Source organism: Hydra vulgaris, chromosome 12 (assembly GCF_038396675.1).
Source record: "Hydra vulgaris chromosome 12, alternate assembly HydraT2T_AEP".
NCBI lineage: Eukaryota > Metazoa > Cnidaria > Hydrozoa > Anthoathecata > Hydridae > Hydra > Hydra vulgaris.
The window spans coordinates 16861831-16884000 of NC_088931.1; the positions used below are offsets into that span (position 1 = coordinate 16861831).

Here is a 22170-nt window from a genome sequence, read left to right on the forward strand (position 1 = left end):
AATAGGCAAACACAAAGAAAAAAACTGGAGAAAAAGCGCGCTCTAACTAACAGTGACTTAGTCAAGGTTTACACGTGTATGAATTACCACCAAATGAATTTCCATCAAAGTTACATTATGGCCACTAACCTACTTCTGCTCAACAAAAAAAAAAAAAAAAAAATCAATGATTATTAGCAGCCCCTATTAGCACTCATGCAGTATACCGGTCTCTACACTACTGGTATACTCACATGTTGACTATATTTCCCCCTAATTATAATAGAACTACCCTTTATGATATCCATGAAAAAAATCCTTTCTTGCTGCCCCACCACAAACACTGCCCACATACATCAGTGTATTACCTGAAGTATTACCCAAAAGTGCCCTCAAACAGGCTATGGATTTGAATGCGCTACCAATCTCAGAATTTATGTTAAATCAACATGAAATGACGTTTTCTTTGAGAGAGTAAATAATATAACTTCCATTTTACTTACTTACAAAGTAAAGTATAAAATTTCTAAGAAAAAATTTGCTTTTATTTGTAATTGTAAATAACAATTTTTTTCAAATTACTTTTATGTAAGCTGTTTTTGCTAATTAGTTACTTTTACAGGTAAAAGTGATTTGTTATGATGTAGTTTTATTTTATTTTGTAAGGTAAGTGTTATGTTTTTTAAATATTATATTTACATAAGTTTACTTCATAAATAACTTTTTTTACGTATAAAAAGTAAATTACATTTCGATGTAAGTTTTTTATGTAATTATAACCAAAATCACTTTTCAAAGTAATTTACTTTACACGACTTACCATTAAAAGTAAGTTACATTTACAAGTAAAAGTAAATATGCAAATAAATTTTACTTGTAAAAGTAAATTACTTTTTCAAGTAATAGGTACTCATTTAAAAAACTTAAGTAATTAAGTTTTACACGTTATACAATTTATGTAAAAAAAAACAAATTAACTTTAATGTAAGTAATTTATATATTTTTATATGAATTAATAAAGTAATTTACGCTTAAAAGTAATTCACGTTTTTACATCAAAATAAGTAAAAGTGCCATTCCTACTTCAGACTCTTCTTTACCAAAATAACCAATTGGTAGTGCTGTATTTTCTAGAATTTGTCTGCCTTGTACTAGAACTTTGTGTGTAGTTGTAGGCATCGGATACCAAGCTTATTTAGAAATATAATGTTTTGCCGTCTCAAAACAATATTTTTCAAATTTATTTTAATTAATTTGATACTGGCAAGAGATGGAAATAAGAATAATTTTAAACTCTTCATCCACATTAGTTATTTCGACAAATTTTTCAACATTTTCAAATGCCTAATGTGCAGTATTGACTCATTGGTACTTCCAAAACCTCCTACTTTTGGTTTATCCACATGAAGGTGTAAATTTTTAGAGAACCATTGTTGTATTTTTTTTTTTCTACATAAAAAGATTTTGTTATTATAAGTACCTTGAATTTGCCATTTACACAAATCAAACCATGTAGTGGACTAATACCATACTGCAAAGTATTAGGTTTAGGCTTAAATAACTCTGTGGTTTTGAATTCCTGCACTTAATAAAATCATTTGGAGTAGCTCCACATATTGGATAAGCTTATTTTGATTTTGTTCCGGTCAATGTATTTAAAATTTTTGCCATCAATTAGCGTCAATAAAGTAAAGCTGATTTGAATTTTTTTATTATCAGACAAAAAAATCGTTTATGGCTCTAACTTATCAATTTGTTTGTCAATACCATGTTTTTTTCTTCAAAATGTGTTCTGTGGATTCCTTTATGTATTCAATTTTAAATGGTCTACAAAACTGCACAGATTGAGGAGTGCGATTGTTCCATAAGATTTTATTATCCTCTGAGTTCAAATGGAGTGGTACAAAAGTTGTCACGAATAAATTTGAATCAGAATGACAGCCAGCAGTATCAAACTTTTGTTTATAGGTTGAATGACCAGAACTGCTGTAAAAACCATAACTTAATATTGTCTCGGCTATAATTTTGTTAGTATTAAGGGATTCTATGTGCTGAAAAATCTTTTTTTTTTGTAATTGTACAATACATCTCACTGTATATTCTAATAAATCCATTAATGGTACATGTGCAATGATATCGGAAATTGATATACCATTTGGTCTACATGCCAATTTACATTTCCATATCTTTTTGTACTCAGGATACTTATTACAATTTTTGGTAACAGCTTCTTGTCTAATGTTTGTTGTTTACTTAAATTGGAATGCAAAATTAATTATAATGCGTCTTCCGCTGTATAACGTACAGCCTATTGTTGAAAATATAGTTTTTTTAATTTTAGTTGGCTGAGATGGACTTTTTGTTCAATTCTTTTAGAACCAATGCTAAATCATGTTTCTTTTGCTGACGTGCTGCCATACCTACTGCTTGCAGTATAAGAGATGTTTTGTGCGAATTATCTTGACATAACTCTGACGCTTTCAATCTCTTGGCCTAATCATATTTTCTGGTATATGATAAACTTGGTCGTCCAGAAGACCTTGATGGAATTGACTGAAAGAAGATGTTAATGGAACTGTATCATCAGTAAATGTAATTTCTCTTTTCAACCAATCTGAATTTTTACTTTTAAATCGGTCCATTGCTCTTTGACTTTTTTCGTTCAAAAGAGTTGCACAAACAATATATTTATTTTTGAATATTATTGCTAATAGCTACTGTTATATCATTTCCAACTATTTGAATGACATGCTCAAAAACATTTGAGTTTTTCTCATTTTTATATTTCTTTTCCAGTTGTACATTAAATAAATCCTCGTATTTGAAACAATACATCACTACAAACAAACATATATATTTTTAATTGGGGCAACTATTTGAAAATTGGAATATATTTCTGAAAACTAACAAAATTTAATTGTCTAAAAATATTTTTGGAGAAATACGGAGATTTTTTAAAAATAAATTTAAAGTTTTGAAAAAAGTAATGAAAGATGAAATACTTCTACGCACTTATTGCTTTTACATAATTAATATAATAATGCGATATTTTAATTTAATTAAATATTTAAAAAAAATATATACTTGAATAAAAATAACCCAATTTTACAGAAATCAAAAATATTAATTATTTAAAAGGTTATGTATTATTAAATTAACAGCTCACTTTACGCTAACTCTCTGTAAACTAAGCTGAGGTAAAAAATATTCTCAATTTGAGTTTCTCAATTTGAGTGCATATTACAAACAAACTGAGCTATTAATTTTAAAATAGACCCGTTTTTATATCTTTTTGAAGGGTTTACTTTAAGGTACCGCATAAAAAAATCTTTATTAACACTTTAAAAAAAATGGGTTTCTGCCAAAAAATCGGGTCTCAGAAACCATATTGCAATGTTTTGAATTTGGAAATTTTTAACTTCTAATTACTGACTATCTCTAATGAATATAACATCTTATAACAAAAAAAATTCAAAAAATCATTAATTCTGTCTGTATTAATAGTCTTAAACATTTTAGCATTTCAATTTTATTAAAGAATTAACCTTTCAACCTAAACAGTCTAGATTTCACCAGTGTGCATAACATAATAATCTTTTGTTTGCATTTTTTTATTATATTTGAGGATGCCATTGTTTATGGACAAATTTCTTAAGTTTTAATTACTGATTTTTGTATGAATCGAATTAATTTTAGTAATAATTGTGAACAACTTGTGATTTTATCAATTAACCAAAAAATAATTGTGAACATAACATTCATAAATAAAAAATGAAGAACAACCAAGTATAAATGAAAATGGAAAAACTTGCGTTAAAAGACAATTTTAAATCTAAAAATAATCATTCATTCATAAATTTGTTATATTTTCTATATATAACAAATTTATGAATGAATGATTATTTTTAGATTTTAAAAGTTTAATTACTGTATTCTCTTAAGTATTATTACCTACAGGCATTATATATATCAGACCTTGTTAAGAAACCTGACACTTTTTAAGGTCTGTTATTATATATAACACAATTTATTATGGTGATAAATAGTATAAATTTTGCAATGAAGAAATAAAACTAACATTATCTTCTTCAACAGACCATTTTCCTCTTTTGATTAAAGGATTTATTGATTTTTCCCAACGAAACATACATTGATTGGTTGTTCTGTTTCCCATATATTCAGCAACTAAAAAATAACCCCAGATAAATCAAAATAATTTATTGTAATTCATCTTTGATTAAAATTAAAATAAAGTATAGTTATTTACCAAAAACCCACTTAGGACCATATAGTGCAACAGCTTCCTTCAGCTTTAAATCATCGCTTTCATCCCATTTACTAAAAAATTATTTCAACACTTAAAACTCCTTTTCTTTATTGAAGTTATTTCCTTAACAAAGTTTTATGCAAAAATATACTTTTCTAGGTAATTATGACTTCTTTAAATATAAGTCAAGCGATGCAAAGAGAACTTGTTCATTAACAAATACCTAATCTGTAAATTTACTTTTGCTGCAGCTTCTACTCCTATTAACATTATTATAAAGAAGAATAATGGTTCATGTAAAAAAAAATGATTTTTAACATTTTATTATGTTAATAAAATTTATCTAAGAAACATTCTAAACTTAAGCCTGTTTAACCCTCATGTTTCCGTATTTGAGGAGTTTAAACGGTTTCCGCAATGCCATTTTCTTATTTTAATATGAAGTATATTTTTCAACTTCCTAGCATTATACTGTTTTACAGAACTGAGTATTTTTATTTATCACCACTAGGATTACGATTCAAGGTTTACAAGTTCCTCCTACTCATACAAAAATATGACAACTTTAACTGTTTAGTTATAAAACCTAAATATCCTTTTAAACAACTTTTATCTAACAGAAAAACTATTAGCACTTTAGGATCCTTATAGAAGTAAAAATCTTGCATTCTACAATATACATACGTTTTAATCATATCTTTGTTGAGAGTTCTTTGAAATCTTTGCAAACATTGGACAGGAGTTCTATTAGTCTAAAAGATATTTCAATGAAACATGTTTCTTTATTTCCTTTTTTTTTCAGTTTTTATAAGTAGTACACACATACCAGAAAAAGGTACCAAGTCTGCAAATTTGACTTTTTTGATTATATAACTATAAAATGATAACTGTAAAAAATGTATATATATATATATATATATATATATATATATATATATATATATATATATATATATATATATATATATATAAAACACCCCTATTAGGAGACACAGTGTATACTTGTAATAAAAATAAAATGGAAATAGAATTTAACTGTGATACAATTTCTTTTAATTATAATTACTTTAAAAGTAGGCACCAGCGATTTTCAACTCTGTTCAGAAAAATCATTTGCTTTAAGCAGGAGTGCCTTTACTAGACCATAAAACTATAATGTGCAAAACTTTAAAGTTGCAAGTCTTCCCAATTCTATTTTATTTTAATTTAATTTTTTTACACACAATTCATTATGAAATATATATTTGAGTTAGTTATAATTAATGAATTTTTAAAATGAGTGTTAGTGTAAAATATTTTCCTGCGTATTTTTAAATATATGTAAACAGGGGCTATTCTAGGTAAATAATTTGGGATTTATACATTTACTTAAAGATAATTATATACTTCAAACATTGCCATTAATGTTAGATATTATGAAAAAGGAACTCTTCTATTTTTTCCTTCTTTAAAAATTGAACAGTATCTTTCGTAAACATTTTCGGTTTGCTCATCCATTAACAGACCTGTTAGGTTAATTCACATAATTTGTCAAGGTTTTCATTACTCATTGATGTTCTTAATGGAGAGCATAACAAGTTCATTGCAGAAAATCCTCGTTTAACATTAGAAGTGGATGGAGGAATAAGCAACAAAATTTGAAATATTTGCATGATGTCCTTGTAGTGTATGATTGCACCTTCCCTACTCATATGTTGAGAAATCTCTGCAGAACTTGGGCTGTTTTCACAAGTATATGCTTGTGCGTTTTCTCTCTTAAGCAATCTGTCTTCAACTTTTTTTTTTTTACAATAGCTTCAAGTTTATTTTTTAAAAGTGCCACAACTTCATCAAATTCTTCGAAAAATTCATTTCCTTCTTTTTTACAATCTCCAGATAAAACAATTGCAGCTGCAATGTTTTTGTGTCCTTTGTGGGAATCTACGCGTTGAAATCCATAAACAGAAACAAGATCATTTAATTGGCTTATATGGCTTTCTTTTGATGTGCTTTCGGGGTTGAAAATATAAAATGAATTAGAAGAGGATTATTTTCCATCGTGACACCTTAAATTTCTGTAATAATATCATCTAAAAATGGATATCCAACTTTTGCTAAAAACATGATATTGTGCAAGTTATATCATCTAAGGATGCGGTTACTGGCACTTTAGAACGCATATTTTTTGTTAGTTCGCTTCGCAAAGATGAAATTTTTATAAAGTTAGAAGCATTTTTGAAATACTTTAGCATTGTGTCAACAGCATCAAAATGTTGAAATAAGCTTTTTAAAATTTACATCCACTGACACAAAATTTAAGTTCTTTGTTTACAAATATCTACATAAAATATTAATTGTCAATAAAACTTCAGCAAATAAGAGCACCATTAGAATCATGTCTGGAGATAATATGGCATCACGAATACCTATGGATCTTTTTTTTTGTGAATCAAGTAGTGGATTGTATCTAGATATAACTTGGACACATTTCATCATGTGAAAGCCATCTTGTAAGACATGCTTTTAAAATCTTCAGGGGTTTCACTTCAAACTGGGTTTGTGCAGCTTCAAAAATTGCTTGTTTGATAGAGCTATACTTAAAATGCTTCCAAATTGCAATCAATAGTTTATCAAGTGAGGCAAGATTTAATAATAATACTTTTTTATTTAAAAAAAAGTAATAAGAATATTACTTTTTAACTAGGTGACCTAAACAAAGGTCGAGACAGTAATTTTTGCAATTTATATTTATGCTATAAAGAGAAGCATGTCTTAAAAGTCATTGTAAACCACTTCACTTACCACCCATTGCATTTGTGTCATCGAGTCCACAAAATTTCATATCTGTTATTGAAATTTTTTTCTCATTCAAAAATTGTTTGGTTATGTCAAAAAGTGCTTCAGAGGTTTTTGAGCAACTAAATTGAGCGATTCCAAGAAATGTTTCCTTCAGCTAATAATCAGCCATATCTATATAAAAAGCAAATATTGCTAGTTGTGATCGGTCAGCTTCGTCAGTGCTTTCATCTGCAAATAATGCGTAATCAACGCTTGCTGTTATATCAGTAAGAACTCTAAGCTCTAATTCATTAACTATTATATGTATATATTATTGTGCAATGCAGTTAGAAGTATATTTTTTAGCTTAATTGCCCATTTTTTTCAGCAAGAAAATATGCAACCTTAAAGAACTTAATGATCAGTCGATTTTATTTCTAAATTCTTATTTTGCGTTATATTTTATACCCCCATCAATAATTTGTTTAAAAACGTTACCTTTAAATAACATGGATTTTAATTGTTGTTTATTGGAAGTAGCGTGCTTTTACTTGTCGCTAATTAAGTGTGTGTTGAATAATTCTTTAGGTTGAAAACTGTGTTTAACACATTTTGATTTCCAAAACTCATCACCAGAAACAGAAAAACTTTCACAGGTTTTATATAGTCCAACCTTTTCGTGAAATGCTGTATGCCCATTCAAATTTATTATCCCAATAAGCTATGTGTTCACTGCTGAATCCATTACCTTGGTTTCCTCTCAATATAAAAGTTTTACTTTTTTTTTTGGAACTTATGTTTGTTGTTAAACGTATTGTTGAATTTTCAGTTATATTAGCTATTATTGAAGAATTTTCAGCATTATTTGTCTTTATTAAAAAATTTTCAGTTGCATTTGATATTATTGAAGAATCTGCAATCTTATTTGCTATTATGGAAGAATTTTCAGTCATATTTGCTATTATCGAAGAATTTTTAGACTGCATTGCATATCTATTTGACGATGAAACAAAAAGTTGAAAAAATATATAACTTATAACCGTATAACTAATAAGAAATTAGTTTTGTAGAATTTGGTTTTATATTATTATATATTAAGTATTTATCTTCAATAATTTCAATTAAACAACCTCGTTATTTCTTTTCAGTGTTCTATAATTTCGTTTATTGTTGTTTTTGTAATACTAATATAAAACACATTTAAAATGAAAAAATGATTTTGATTATCATTAATGTCGTATTTATAAAATATCAACAAGAGAAAAAATGTAACAATTATTAAGAAATTTGTTTATAAATACTTCACAAATATGAAAAGTTCATATACCATTGGGTGGATTCAATATCACCATCTTTTTGATGAAATCAATACCAACACCATCAAGCCGCACTCTTTTTGGCAAAGTTTCATTATTTTTTCTGATTAAAATTTTTATATGTTTGCCTTCGGCTTTGCAGGCATGCTCTCTATTTCCAGACAACTAGATGACAAATAGGTTCTAAATTTTTTATTGTGGCTGATTGAAGTAGATTTTGAAGCGACTAGCTGCAATTTTTATCAAATTGTCAATACTTTTCTACAAACTTTAGGTGAACAAAAAAATTGCTTTTACTCTGCATTTTTGAAGCTTTAATTCAAGGTGTCACGATGAAAAATAATCCTCTTCTAATTCATTAAAGTCAACAATAATTTTTGAAGCAACTGCTCAGCTTTATGTCAACAATAATTTTTGAAGCAACTGCTCAGCTTTATGTCAACAATAATTGACCAAAATTGCTCAAAAGTTTATTCACGTAAAGCCGAACAATTTATTCCAAAAACACTGAATAATGCTCAGCTTTATGTGAATAAAAATTTGAGCGAAATTCGTCAAATTTTTATTTTCGTAAAGTGATAAAAGCAATTGTTTTTTTTATCCACCTGGCTTTTTTGAGTGTTTCCAAATATTTTGTATTCTGATATACTTCGCGCGCTTTTTAACTCTGGTATGGGATCGTCCATAAAGTACATAAGCTTGGAGGGGAAGAGGAGGTCTGCAAATGGCGTATATGAGATGGGAGGGCAGTGGGTTAGTTATAAAAAAAGAAGAAACTAAATTTAAAAAAATATCATAAAATGTTATATAAATAAGTTAAAGGCGTAGGTACTTTTAGGAAGGTGTAGGGTACTCAAAAAAAGCGTATTGCAAAATATGGGGGTGGGGTGGGTGAGTTAGGATGTACAAAAAAAAAGGGCATATGTACTTTATGGACGACCCCTATAGATGATTTCAAAATGGCTGGAAAACAACATTTATTAATAATTTATTTGTTATATAATGGCAGCGAAATATAACAAATATATAATAGCCCCTGGTAAACATAAATAACTTTTTAAAATTTATAAATTTTTAGACATGTTTAGGTTCTGTAAAAATGGTTAGTTTTAAATAAAAGCCATATAACTAGATGAACTTATATAAATAAAATATTTATAGAAAAATGTGATTTTAAATGTTACAACTTATTTTGGGTTTAGGTAGAAATTTTAACAAAAAAAGAAATTTCAGATATTCAGTAAAACAAAAAAAGAACAAAAAAAAACTTCAGATTCAGAAAAAACATTCATCTTTTTAGCTTGAAAACTTTAACTTAATACTGAAAAAATAGTAAACTGCTGGAAAGTTTTAGTTTTGTTTATGTTTACTTACTTTTAATGACATATTTCTTTGAAATTCTACTTAAAATGGCATCTTTAAAATGTTTTATTTATGTTGATTTTTCAAACTTTTTGCAAACAATATAGCTACTCATTAACTTCAGATTTTTTTATTTTTGAGTTAACTTTTAATTTTTTCTATTTTCTTAGAAACTATCTACTCCAGCTTGAACCAACCAAAAATTGCTGGTACCTTTTTAACAGTAATAAAAGCAGTTTGCTCCCAGAAAAAAATACAAAGACAACAATTTAAAAACAATAAATTAAAGATTTTATTTTTCAATTTTTTTTTTTATCTTTTTGCTTTAATAACTATTTCTGTTAGATACTTGGTACCTTTCTGGATTGCGTGTGTCAAATTGCAAATGTTACAAAAAAATACTTACGCCTATTTCCTTTGCAATTTTTTCCCACTCACAATTTTTATATTTCTTTGCCAGCTTTAATATCTTACTATCTTCTTCTTTTGTAAATTTTGATTGGTTAATTGATGGATGAAGCACATTGCACCAATGTAATTGAAGCTCAAATTCATCACGAGCTGGAAGCTATGTATAATATAAACAATTTAACATAAGTTTAAATCAAAAGATTTACAATATGCTTAATGTTCTTTACAAAAATAAAGTAAAAAAATGCATTTATTGAACTTTTATGCTTACTTGATCAATATATGTTTATCAATTACTGATATTAGTTATCAATATATATGTTTAACAATTACTGATATTAGTTATCAATATATATGTTTAACAGTTACTGATATTAGTTATCAATATATATGTTTAACAATTACTAATATTAGTTATCAATATATATGTTTAACAATTACTGATATTAGTTATCAATATATATATTTAACAATTACTGACATTAGTTATCAATATATATGTTTAACAGTTACTGATATTAGTTATCAGTAATTTTTTTAAACTACATTTTTCAGATAAGTATTATTAAATAACTATGCAACAAAATATATGTATGTATATATGCATATGTATCAGGTTATTTTAAAGCATTACGTGCCTTGCAATTTATGTATGTGTTAAGCTATTTTACATACACCTAAAGCAATTTCAGTTAGGCAACTTTTTATCCTTTTTTAATTTTTAAGTTAGTCTATAAGCGGTAAGATAAACAAAGTAATTCATTTTTTATAAAACTACTTTAACTTTTAAATAATTATATAAAAAAGTTTGCTACACAAGTCTGAATGAAAATTCAATATGTTGGATATAAGTGCTATTTACAAATGAAAAAATATCAGATAAAATTAAAAACAAAGACAAATCAATTTTTACTAAGATAACCTTTTTATCGAAATTTAGTAACGGAAAACAAATTTTTTTTGTATACAAAGTTATTAAATGAAACATAAAAAAAATTCATAAAAAAAATATAATGAAAAACATTTTACAAGCACAAGAATATTTTTTTATACAACTTTTCATAGCAATAAAAAAAATTTACTTAAATTTCAATTTATTAACAAAAAATAAATAAATAATAAAATTAAAATATATAAAATAAAATATAAAATATATATATTTTATATTATTGCTGTTTATGACACTGTATTTTCATTTATTTTTTACTGTAATAACTGATTTTTAGCTTAAAAAACACAAATACTTCAAGCTTGAAGCAAACCACTATTATTGTTTTGCTTCAAGCTCATAATAAATATATAATTTAATTCTGATAAAAAATAAATGATTTAATCTTAAAATAATTTAATAAAAATATGTAATTTAATTCTGATAAAATATGCATACAATTTAATTGTTTTAAAGGAAATATATTTAAGTTTACTAAGGTAATAAAATTAAAGTTTATGCTTGGCTTTAACTTAACTGTCAATTTTATTTAAAAATATTACTAAATATTGTTCAATATTTAAATTTTATTAACTCTTAAAAAAAAATTAGCTTAAAAAAGGTTTTCCTTCCGAAACATTTTTTTTTTTTTTACTAAAAATTTAGTTCCTTAAAAATATTAGTGAAAAATGAAGTAAAATAAGAAAAATATTGAAAGGTATAAACAAACTAAAAGATTGAAGAAAAAATGAAACAAGAAAATGAATAAAAGAATAAAACGAACAAACAGATTTAGTAAAACAAAAACAAAATAAAAAAAATCAATTAAAAGCAAAGTACCGAGTTAAAAGAAAAAAAGTTTGAAAAATGTTTGAAATAATAATAAATTGAGAAACCTAATAAAAACATAAAAATAAATTGTTACAAGTTTTCTACTCCTTTCTGTTTCCGTCAAAAATAACAAAAAATAATTATTTTTTATATTATTTTGCAGAAGTTTTTGTGTTTGCCTTTTCATTTGCATAAAGTTTATTATTATTTGTGTTGTTGTTGCTAATTATTTTTATTGTTGTTTGATGTTGTTATTGAGTGTTTTCATTTTTTTTTTAAATTAATTTAATATATATATATATTTTTTAATGTTTTATACTGTTTTTATTTTCAATTTTTATTAATTTCTTTTTTTTTTTTTTATTAAATAAAAAATAAATAAATAGGTAGAACATACAAGGAATGTTACTAAATTGACTCAGGATTTTGTACAGATTTTGTATAGATAAAAGCATGTAAAGATTTGCAGATTGGAGTTAAATTTACTTAAAATTCATGTAATTACTTGAAAAATTACTTTTGCTTATGAAAAAACTTTAAAAACAATTCTTACATAGTTTTTAGAAATTTTAAAAAAATCAATATCTGACGAATCTTTTAACAGTTCTGCACGTGGAATTTCTCTAAATAAAAAAGACTTATTTATTCATTATTTATTTTATTCTTATTTGCAGTAATATGTAATATAATAAGTGTAAATTAAAGTAATGTGAAATTAAAAAAATAAACAAGTAATAAAACACAACAATTAATACTTTATTTCTTTTATTTCAGCCATCACTTTTGCACGAATAGATTTGTCCAGTTTTGGCCTACCATTTTTAACACATTCTTTATTTTCTTTTTCTATTTTCTTTAATCTAAAAATAGAGATTCAGCTGGTAATTAAATTTTTTTTAATTTATATTTCTCTTTAGATCTATTAAAAGTAAAAAAAAATTATTTTTACACTCAAAACATTTATGCTACTCGCAAAATATTCTAAAATATTTCATTTTTACTTGTAAATACAATTTAATTATAATTCTTTATCAAACATATATACTTCAATGGAAATATATTTAGGATAAAAAAAAAAAATCCAGATATTATGCAAGGAAATACATTAGTATAATATATGCAAACCGCTTTATGTTTTTAAATGTTCAATTTAGAGGTTTAAGTCGAATAAAAATCGTGTTAAAAAAATATCAATAGGTATGTATGCAATCGATTCCATTCAAAACAAAATAAAAACTGTTATTTCATCTTTTAGCTTTTTATTTTTTTTTGAACCTGAAAAGATCCATGAATAAAGGCTGTTAGAAAATTAATTTCCCACTTTAAATACCAAAATTAGAAAAACCTCCTAAACAGTAAAAAAAAACTTGCTATGATATGTTAAAATAAACTTACAAAAATAAAAGTTCCATAAAGAAAACCAAAAATATGTATGCATACTTTTAAATACCCAGCTTTAGAATAACTCATTGTCCTATATGCGGATCCTGTGTTTCGGTTAAATATTATTTCTTTACCTTATGGAGTTTGTTCAACATGTATAAAATGTCCTAATTTAAAAAGGAAAAAAAAAAGTTTTCGACTACATATATGTAAACACTGCATTAAACATAAGAAACACTTTTGGATTCGAAATCATGTTTTTTAAAACAAAGAAGATTCCTTGACAATTTCAAGAAGATAAATATGAAAGCTAGATAGATATATAAGGAATTTCCCGACTTTAATAAAGATATTCAGAAAATTGTCACAAAAATATGCAATTTGCATCAATATCTGATGGAATACCCAACTCACAAACTTTGTAAAAGGTTGAAAATTTTACATCATGTAGTCATATTCCATCATGTTTTTAGAAGAAAAAAAGAAACTGCTGGAAATTCTCAGAATTCTACGCAACTAAGCTTTTAACAAAAACATCATTAAAACTATGAAAAGATTTGGACCTTCCGAGCTAAGCAAATACCATGAAGACACATGGAAAAGCTTTAAAATATGGCTGTAACCTACTTTAGTATAAAGATTTTAAAAAGAGTTCCACCAATGTAAAAAACCAGAAATAAAAAAATGTTTGTAGAAATGAATAAATTAGAATTATAATTAAAACTTATTCTAGGTTTAAATAAAACAACAACAAAAACAAAACTTATTCTAGGCTTAAATGAAACAACAACAAAAACAAAATAACAAAAGAATTTATAAGAATTTTTTTAAAATTTCATATTAAAAAAATTTATTTAAAATTTATTTTCTCAGCTGATTAGACTATTCCAAAACTTTTTTTGTTTATTTAAAAACTTTATTTAAAATAATTTTTTCAGTTTTAACTTTGTTTCATTGAAAAAAAATTCAGTTTTATAATAATTAGATTAATTCTAAAGAGAAATTTAAAATCTATCTAAAGAATAGTTTTACTTTGTTTTTAATGGAATCCATTTCATCTAAGTACAAATATTTTTCAACACTTCTGGGCTAGCATTTAGAAGAAGTTAAAACCTCTAAATTGATGCAGTGAAAGAAATTTTATTTACATCTCCAAGGCTACTCTGTTTAAGCCTTTTTAAATAATATAATATGATAAATGGAATAATGATTGCTGGCAAAAAAAAAATTAACTTTTAACACTAAAAGTGGTAATTATAAAAGCTAGGAAAAAATATGGCACAATTATATGCACAAAAATATGGCTTTTAAAGTTTTTATTTTATTTTATATTTACCTAAGAGTTCAAAATTATGATTTTAAATTAAGCTATCAAAACAAATTACTTTTCCATAAGTGGTGCCAACATCTTCTCCAAATTATTGTTATAAACTCCATCTTCTAGAAGTATTGTCTCCTTTTTCTTCCCTAAAATAAATTTTAAAAACTTCTGGAAAAAAAAAAAAACTGACATTGTCTATAATTTGCTATTTAAACTTTATCTTCTTAACTATAAGCATTGTCTCTTTTTTCTTACCTAAAATAAAATTTAAAAACCTTTAAAAAAAAATATTATATCTACAATTTGCTACATGTGTTATTGCTTAAATCTATGTTTTAATTTTAGATAAAGATCACTTATACTTAATGGTTGTGGTAATTACAATTATACACAAATTGTTAAACAAGTACTTTTTAATTGAACTTGATTTGTAAATGACAGTTATCTAATTGGCTGTTTTAATAAAACTGTGTTTTTGATCACTAAAACTATACTACAAAGATGCTTATAACCTTGGTGAATTTTTGTAAACAGTTATTTCAGAAAACAACATTGTTGTGTCAAACAGTACAAATTTCTAAAGTTTGATGCAAAGTTTTATTAGTATTTAAAAATTGTAATAAACATTTAGGAATTTTGATAAGCATTTACAAATTAATGAATTATTAAAAATTTCATTGCTTTTCAAGTAACATAAGGGGTAATAAAAGGTACCCTAGATGTCACTGAAAATGAAGAAGAGTGTTATCCATCGAGAGCAACTTTAATACTGAAATTAAAAAGGAAGGAGTCTATAAAAAAATTTTGATTTTTTTCATGATTCTTGTTTTCATGACTTGTTTTATATATATATTAAGTTTTACCAAAATATATATCAAGTTTTACCAAAATATATATCAGGTTTTACCAAAATATCAAACATTTGACTAAGTAAATTTAATAATAAGTTACAGTCTATAAAAAAATTTTGATTTTTTTCATGATTCTTGTTTTCATGACTTGTTTTATATATATATTAAGTTTTACCAAAATATATATCAAGTTTTACCAAAATATATATCAGGTTTTACCAAAATATCAAACATTTGACTAAGTAAATTTAATAATAAGTTACAGGACTATTATCTTAACAATCAGTAAACTTTTTCTTGTTTTCTTTTTAAACTTTTTTCAAAACCATTTTATGATTTTAAAAAAATTTTATATATTTGTTATTCATTATATAAGATTTTATAGAGAAATATATTTTTGTTATTCCTTATATAAGACTTTAAAGAGAAATATTTATATTAGTTAGCATTCCTTTGTCATGCTAAAAATAATAAAACAATCTTGTAAAATAAAGATATTGAACTTGTACAAAAGGTTTTGATTAGATCCTATACTATATAATAGAACAAACTAAAATATCAAATCAAACTAATTTTAGTGGATTTATTTTGATTCAGATCGAGCGTATTACCCTGTCCCATAATAACTACAAAATTTTAAAAAATGTTAGTACAATAATTGCATCAATACAAATGGCTACATAATGTAAACTATTTTATTACATAAAGATTTTCACATAAAAAATTTTACCACTGGTTTTTTATAACAAAAAATGAAATATAATAAAAAGTTGATTACAAAAAAAAATAGTATAAGTGGCACCCAAATTGATTTGTTTGATCTAATTTAAAAACAAGTATATGAGCTATTCCTCCAAGCTGTATAAAATAAAGCATAAAATAATATAATTTATATTTGATTAAAAATATAAAACGATCATCAAAAATAAAATAGACATTTTGGCATTTTAAAAAAAAAAAAATGTTAAATTGTTATTCTCTTGCTCTTTGAGAATAATTTTTTTGACATGAACGTTTTTTGAAAAATTACTGTAAGCAAGAGAGCAACTAATTAAAGTGTATTTGTAATTAAAATATGAACAAGCGAGCTAAATGCATTGACCACAATGCGGTGAAGCAAATTTAAAACATGTTAAATAAAATTAAAAAAAAAAAATTTTTTTTCCTTTAAGAAAAGAAAAAAAAAATTATGTTTTTAAATGCAAGTTTATTGATAAATTAACTAGACATTAAACATAATAAAACATACAAGGCTTTGAAGGTTTGGTAAATGAAGGAGTCCATAATGCTGCAGCTTTCTTCTCTTTTGTATCTTCATTGTCTGGTGGACCCTATTTAATTTAATGTATTTAGAGTAACATTTATTATTTCAACTTCATTTTAATTGACTTAAATTTGAACTATCTTATATATCAATTTTTGGTTATATAATCAAAATTATTCAACCAAATTTTAGTTTAAAAGATATATTATACAAATTATAACTTAAGCCCTAAAGTCCCAGCGCTGGAAATAATTATTTAAAGGTTGCTTATCAACACTGATCAGCTGAGATGAAAAATATTGAAAAGATTAACTTTTTTTCTGAATGTTCAAATTTAATTTTTGTAGTTTTTAACTAAATTTTTATAACCATAACACTTTATGTATTCCACTTTTGAAGTTTGCGCAATACTTTAAAGGGTCATTTTATTATAAAGCCTGATAATCCACACAAAAAAAAAAAAAATTAATTTCTTAATAAAATACAGTAAGAATTTTTATATTTTGCTTTTCACTCTCAATAAATCTTTTTACTTCACCATTTCAACATATTATTTTGAATGGCCTAAAAAAAATAATAGTTTTTTAACAACCTGCTAAAGAAAAAGTTAAAGTTTTACTTCTTCTTAGAAAAATTAAATTTTTACTTTTAACTAAAACACTCTCTAAGAAAAAAAATTTTTTTTTTTCCAAGTTTGTGTTTTAGATACTGATTAAAAACTTAACTTTTTTTCATAGCAGGTCTTTTCTTTACAAAAAAAAATTGCAATTAAAAATAGTTATAGATGGAAATATCATTTTTGTTAAAAAAACTTGTTAAAAAAGTTTTGGGTGATTCAAAATATTGTGATAATGATTTTTCTAAGAAAAAAAAATTTTTTTATTATTTTCTTTGCGGATGATTCAAATACTAATTTCTTATTATTTTTTGCCTGCCTCTATTTTATGATTATAATTTATTTTATACTTTCTATTTAATAAATTTTATTACTTTTGACATTTGATCTCAAACTTTTAAGATTTTAAAATAATTCAAACAAAAGTGAATAGTTATTTTACTAAAATTCATTTGATCGCTATATTTATTATTTGAACTTTAAAAAAAATGTTAACATTTCTTGTTACTATTTCAAATTCATTTCATTCAAAAATATTTGAATCATTTATAAAAATTCATTAACATTTAATTAACTAATTAAATTTTTCTTCTGATTTTTAAAGTCAGTAAAACAGCTACGATCTCAAATTACACTTACTCCGTCAATAAAAAATATTTAGTAATTTTTATCATTCTGTATTTTTGCATATTTAATAATATTTGCTATTTTTATACTGTTAACTAAAGTTATGGTCTCAAAACTATTTTTAACTTAACAAATTCAATTTTCTGTGTTTTGAAGATATTTGAGTTTTTTATTATTTAGTTTGCTTTGTGATTCTTGCTAATCAAAGCCTTTATCTAGGATTTCAGATCACTGCTTAAACACTGTTTTTAATAGTTCTGTATTCAAACTTTAACAAAAAGTAACAGGCAAATTTCGACTATGTAGTAGCTGGCAAATTTCGACTATGTAGTAGCTTGCAAAACATGCCAATCTGTTTAATCTGAAGAGTAAACACTTCTTGCATAAAGATACTATAAAAATAATAAAAAGCTAAACAAAACAAATTGTATGTAAAATATTGAACAACAGCAAACGCGTATAATTACTAAAGTTAAATAACAAATTTACAAGGTTTAATTTAAACTTTACCAGTGCAGTTCCATCTTTAAAGTATGGATTGCTGAATTTTCCTATGCAGGCTTTACTCAAGCCATCGCTGGTTTGAATTCCTTCATCAAAGTTTGATAGTTCATCCTACCATAAAAATGTGAAAAATAAATTTTTCTAATTTAAAGAAAAATAAATAACAACATATACATGTCGTTTTGAAAAAGGTACCATAATTTGGAATGAGGAAAAATACTAAAAGTTTTAGTGTAAAATATCTTTATTTAATAGTTTATGTTAAACAAAAAAACTATTTCTGATTTTGTTATCCATGGTAACAAAACCTTTGACTCATCATTTTAAAATTTTGAATTGAGCTATTTTCTTTTTATCTTTAGATTCAAGAACTTCAAAAATAGTGAGATTTCTTCTAAATTTCAACAACTTTAAATGGTACTGATTTCCAGTCATTTTCTCATACTAGAACTTAAATTATTCATGAAAAGTATCACTACAAAACCTATAATATGCCCAGATAAGGAATTTATTGTCTAAATTTTTCTATATTGTCTAAATATTGTCAAAAGAGACCAAAACCATATTATATATTAAGTTAATATATATATATATATATATATATATATATATATATATATATATATATATATATATATATATATATATATATATATATATGTATATATATATATATATATATGTGCAATCCATGGTAATGGAACAGAAAACTTATTTTAAAAATTAAAAAATGACTAAAATACATTGAATATAGTAAATATACCTGTACATGTCGATTTCTTTTTAAGGCTAGATCAACTTTTTTCAATTCCTCGATCAGAAGATTCTTTTATGGAAAAAAAAAAAATCAAAAATTATTATATTAAATTTATATAAAAATATGTGTATTAAATTGTTTATAGTTTTAAAATTTAACTCAACTTTCTTATTTTATATAGATGTTGACTACTAAAGATGGAAGCTACATACATTTTAAATTGTATTAACTGTGTATTATATATACTCCTCTACATATCACAAATTTTTATAAAACCAAAATCACATCAGTTTTTTGTAAGATATCCTTTACAATCAAGAATGGCTTGGCATTTATGAGGCATAGAGTCAACTAAATGAATGCAAACATCAATGGAAATTGAGTCACATATTGCCTTGGTTTTATTAAATAAATCAGCATAATATGTAGGCTTGATTCCTTTCATTTGACAGTCAACATGTTTCCATAGATGTTCAATGAGATTTAAGTCAGGTGATTGGGATAGCCACTTAAAAACATTAGTTTTACTCTTTTTGAAAACTTTAAAATCGATTTGGCTGTACGTTTCGGATCATTATCCTGTTGGTATATTCATCCTCGAGACATTTTATCCTTTGCATAAGGTAATAGTCTTATATATATCTTTGTACTTTTCTTGATTCATAGTCTCAATAATTCTATGAAGAGGATCAACTCTATCCCAGCTAAATTATTCCAAAACCATTACATTACCTCCTCCATGTTTTATGGTAGGCAATTCGTATTTAGGATCATATCTTATACCTACTAGATTTCAAACATACCTGATTCCATCTGATCCGAACAGCATAAACTTGCTTTTGTGTGACGTAAAATTCCATAGAAACATCTCATTTGTACGTTTATACCAACAGTCCCCAAACACGGATTTTCTTTACTTAGTTTCACAAAGCATTTTATCCTGATAACGCGTTGTTTTGCATAACCTTCCTGGTTGATTTTTATTCTTTGTAGATCTAGTAAGCCCATATCTCTTGATAGTTTGTACAACAGCAGACTTACGAACTCCATAAAGCTGTGCTATTTTACGAAACGAATTTTCATTTTGAACTGATCTCAAGATCAACTTTTCACTGGAGATGAGACATTTCTAGATCCCATGATCTCAATTACTTATAAAAAAAGTTTGTAAAGTATTTCCACAAAGTATTTGTTTTTAAAATCAACAAACTAACAATTTTGTGGAGAAAATGTTAAAATCTTTAACTTGTCAACAAACTTTTGAACTTATCAAAAATCCTTATTTTGTAAACTAATTTTAAAATATTAATTAAATAATCATTATTTATTCAAAACATAATTGTTGACCTACAAACCTTTTCATTGGTATATAAGATGGTGACTTAAGTGGTTTAAGTGCTGAAATATTTGTAAAATTTAATCTATTTATGCCTGTCCGCAAACTTTTGGACGAGACTGTATATGTATATATATATATATATATATATGTATATATATATATATATATATATATATATATATATATATATATATACACACACTCTCTCTCTACATATAAAACATATAACAACAGACACTTATAATAAACCTTCAATTTTTACAGCCTTCAGCAAATAAAAAAAATTATTTTGTATATATACACATATATGTTTATTGTTGTTGTTTTTTCAATATAATGATTGGTATACAGCGGTGGCCAAAAATTAAAGACCACTCATTTATTTTTCAAAATTTATTTTTAACCTTAGTATAATTTTATTTTGGAAAAAGGTATCAAAAAAAGAAAAACATTTTAAGAAAGAATTTTTATTGTATTTTATATTTATTATAAAGGAATTTATAATTTTTTTACAAAATAATGTTAAAAATTAAAAAACTGACTAGTAAAAAACATAAATGGGAAAAAAAACTGGACAAAATTTTAAGATCAGTTTCAAAAATATTTCAAAAAGCAATAAAAAAATAATTTAGACGTGTTGTTCCTCCATTTGTTTTCAAGCACTCTTGTACTCGTTCTGGCATTGAATTCATTAAAGTTTTGATCACTTCATCAGGCACATTTTTCAAATGATGAGAGATAGAAAATTTTAAATCTTCCAAATTGTAAAGTTGTTCTTTACCAAACTTGTGATCAAGCCACGACCATAAATTCTCTATTGGATTCAAGTCTGGACTATTCGCAGGCCATTGAAGCACTTGAATTTTATTAGAATTGAACCAATCACTAACAACATGCGCTTTATTATACGGCGCATTATCTTGCTGGAAAATAAATCCATCTTGCAACTGCCATAAATCAATGCTAGGAATAAGCGAGTTTTCCAAAATTTCGATGTACCTTTCTTTGTTGAGTCTACCATCGAATAAACGAAAAACGCCAACTCCACAGGCATTCATACAGGCCCAAATGCCTATTGAACCACTGCCTTGTTTTGTTCGTTTTAAAATGCATGATTCATCTAACCATTCGCTTGGAAGTCTACGCAACATTACGCCACCTTTTCTGTTGTCTACCTCAATGTTCATTTCATCACTAAAGACCACACGGCTTCACTGATCTGTTGACCAATTTTTATGTAGTTTGCACCACTCTTTCCTGGCAAATTTTTGTTTTTTATTTAAGCGTTGTTTTTTTGCAGCAGCACGCCATAAATAATTTAAATTGTGGAGGACCCTTCACACAGTTCTAGGGCTTGCTTTCAGACCATTTGACAGTGTCCATTTCTTAGACAAGTCTGTAGATGATGCTTGTCTGTTTTCTTTCATTAATCTCACTAACGAGCAAACATCATGGTCATTTGAAATTTTATTGCATCCAGTCCTATGACGATCATTAATTGACCGGGTCTCTTTGTATCGTTGAATTATGTTAATAATGCAAGAGTGAGACCTTCCGAGCTTTTCTGCTATTTGTCTGATGCTATAGCCTTCTTCTTTTAATACAAGAGCCACATATCTGTCTTTTTCTTCAATCTTTGCACGCATTTTTGCAATAT

The 22170-nt window shown here is 25.3% G+C and overlaps 1 protein-coding gene across 1 annotated transcript in view; it reads right to left on the minus strand.

The window, feature by feature from the left end:
* Positions 1-22170, minus strand: part of LOC105845985 (uncharacterized) — a 99716-nt gene that overhangs the window by 42935 nt on the left and 34611 nt on the right. The window contains exons 5-14 of the mRNA XM_065812373.1: positions 19181-19243; positions 18424-18528; positions 16656-16737; positions 14620-14701; positions 12607-12711; positions 12405-12474; positions 10088-10249; positions 4931-4998; positions 4247-4317; positions 4058-4164 (exon numbers count right to left, since the gene is read on the minus strand). Coding sequence (XP_065668445.1) covers positions 4058-4164; positions 4247-4317; positions 4931-4998; positions 10088-10249; positions 12405-12474; positions 12607-12711; positions 14620-14701; positions 16656-16737; positions 18424-18528; positions 19181-19243 — 915 coding nt within the window. The remainder of the gene's footprint in view (positions 1-4057; positions 4165-4246; positions 4318-4930; positions 4999-10087; positions 10250-12404; positions 12475-12606; positions 12712-14619; positions 14702-16655; positions 16738-18423; positions 18529-19180; positions 19244-22170) is intronic.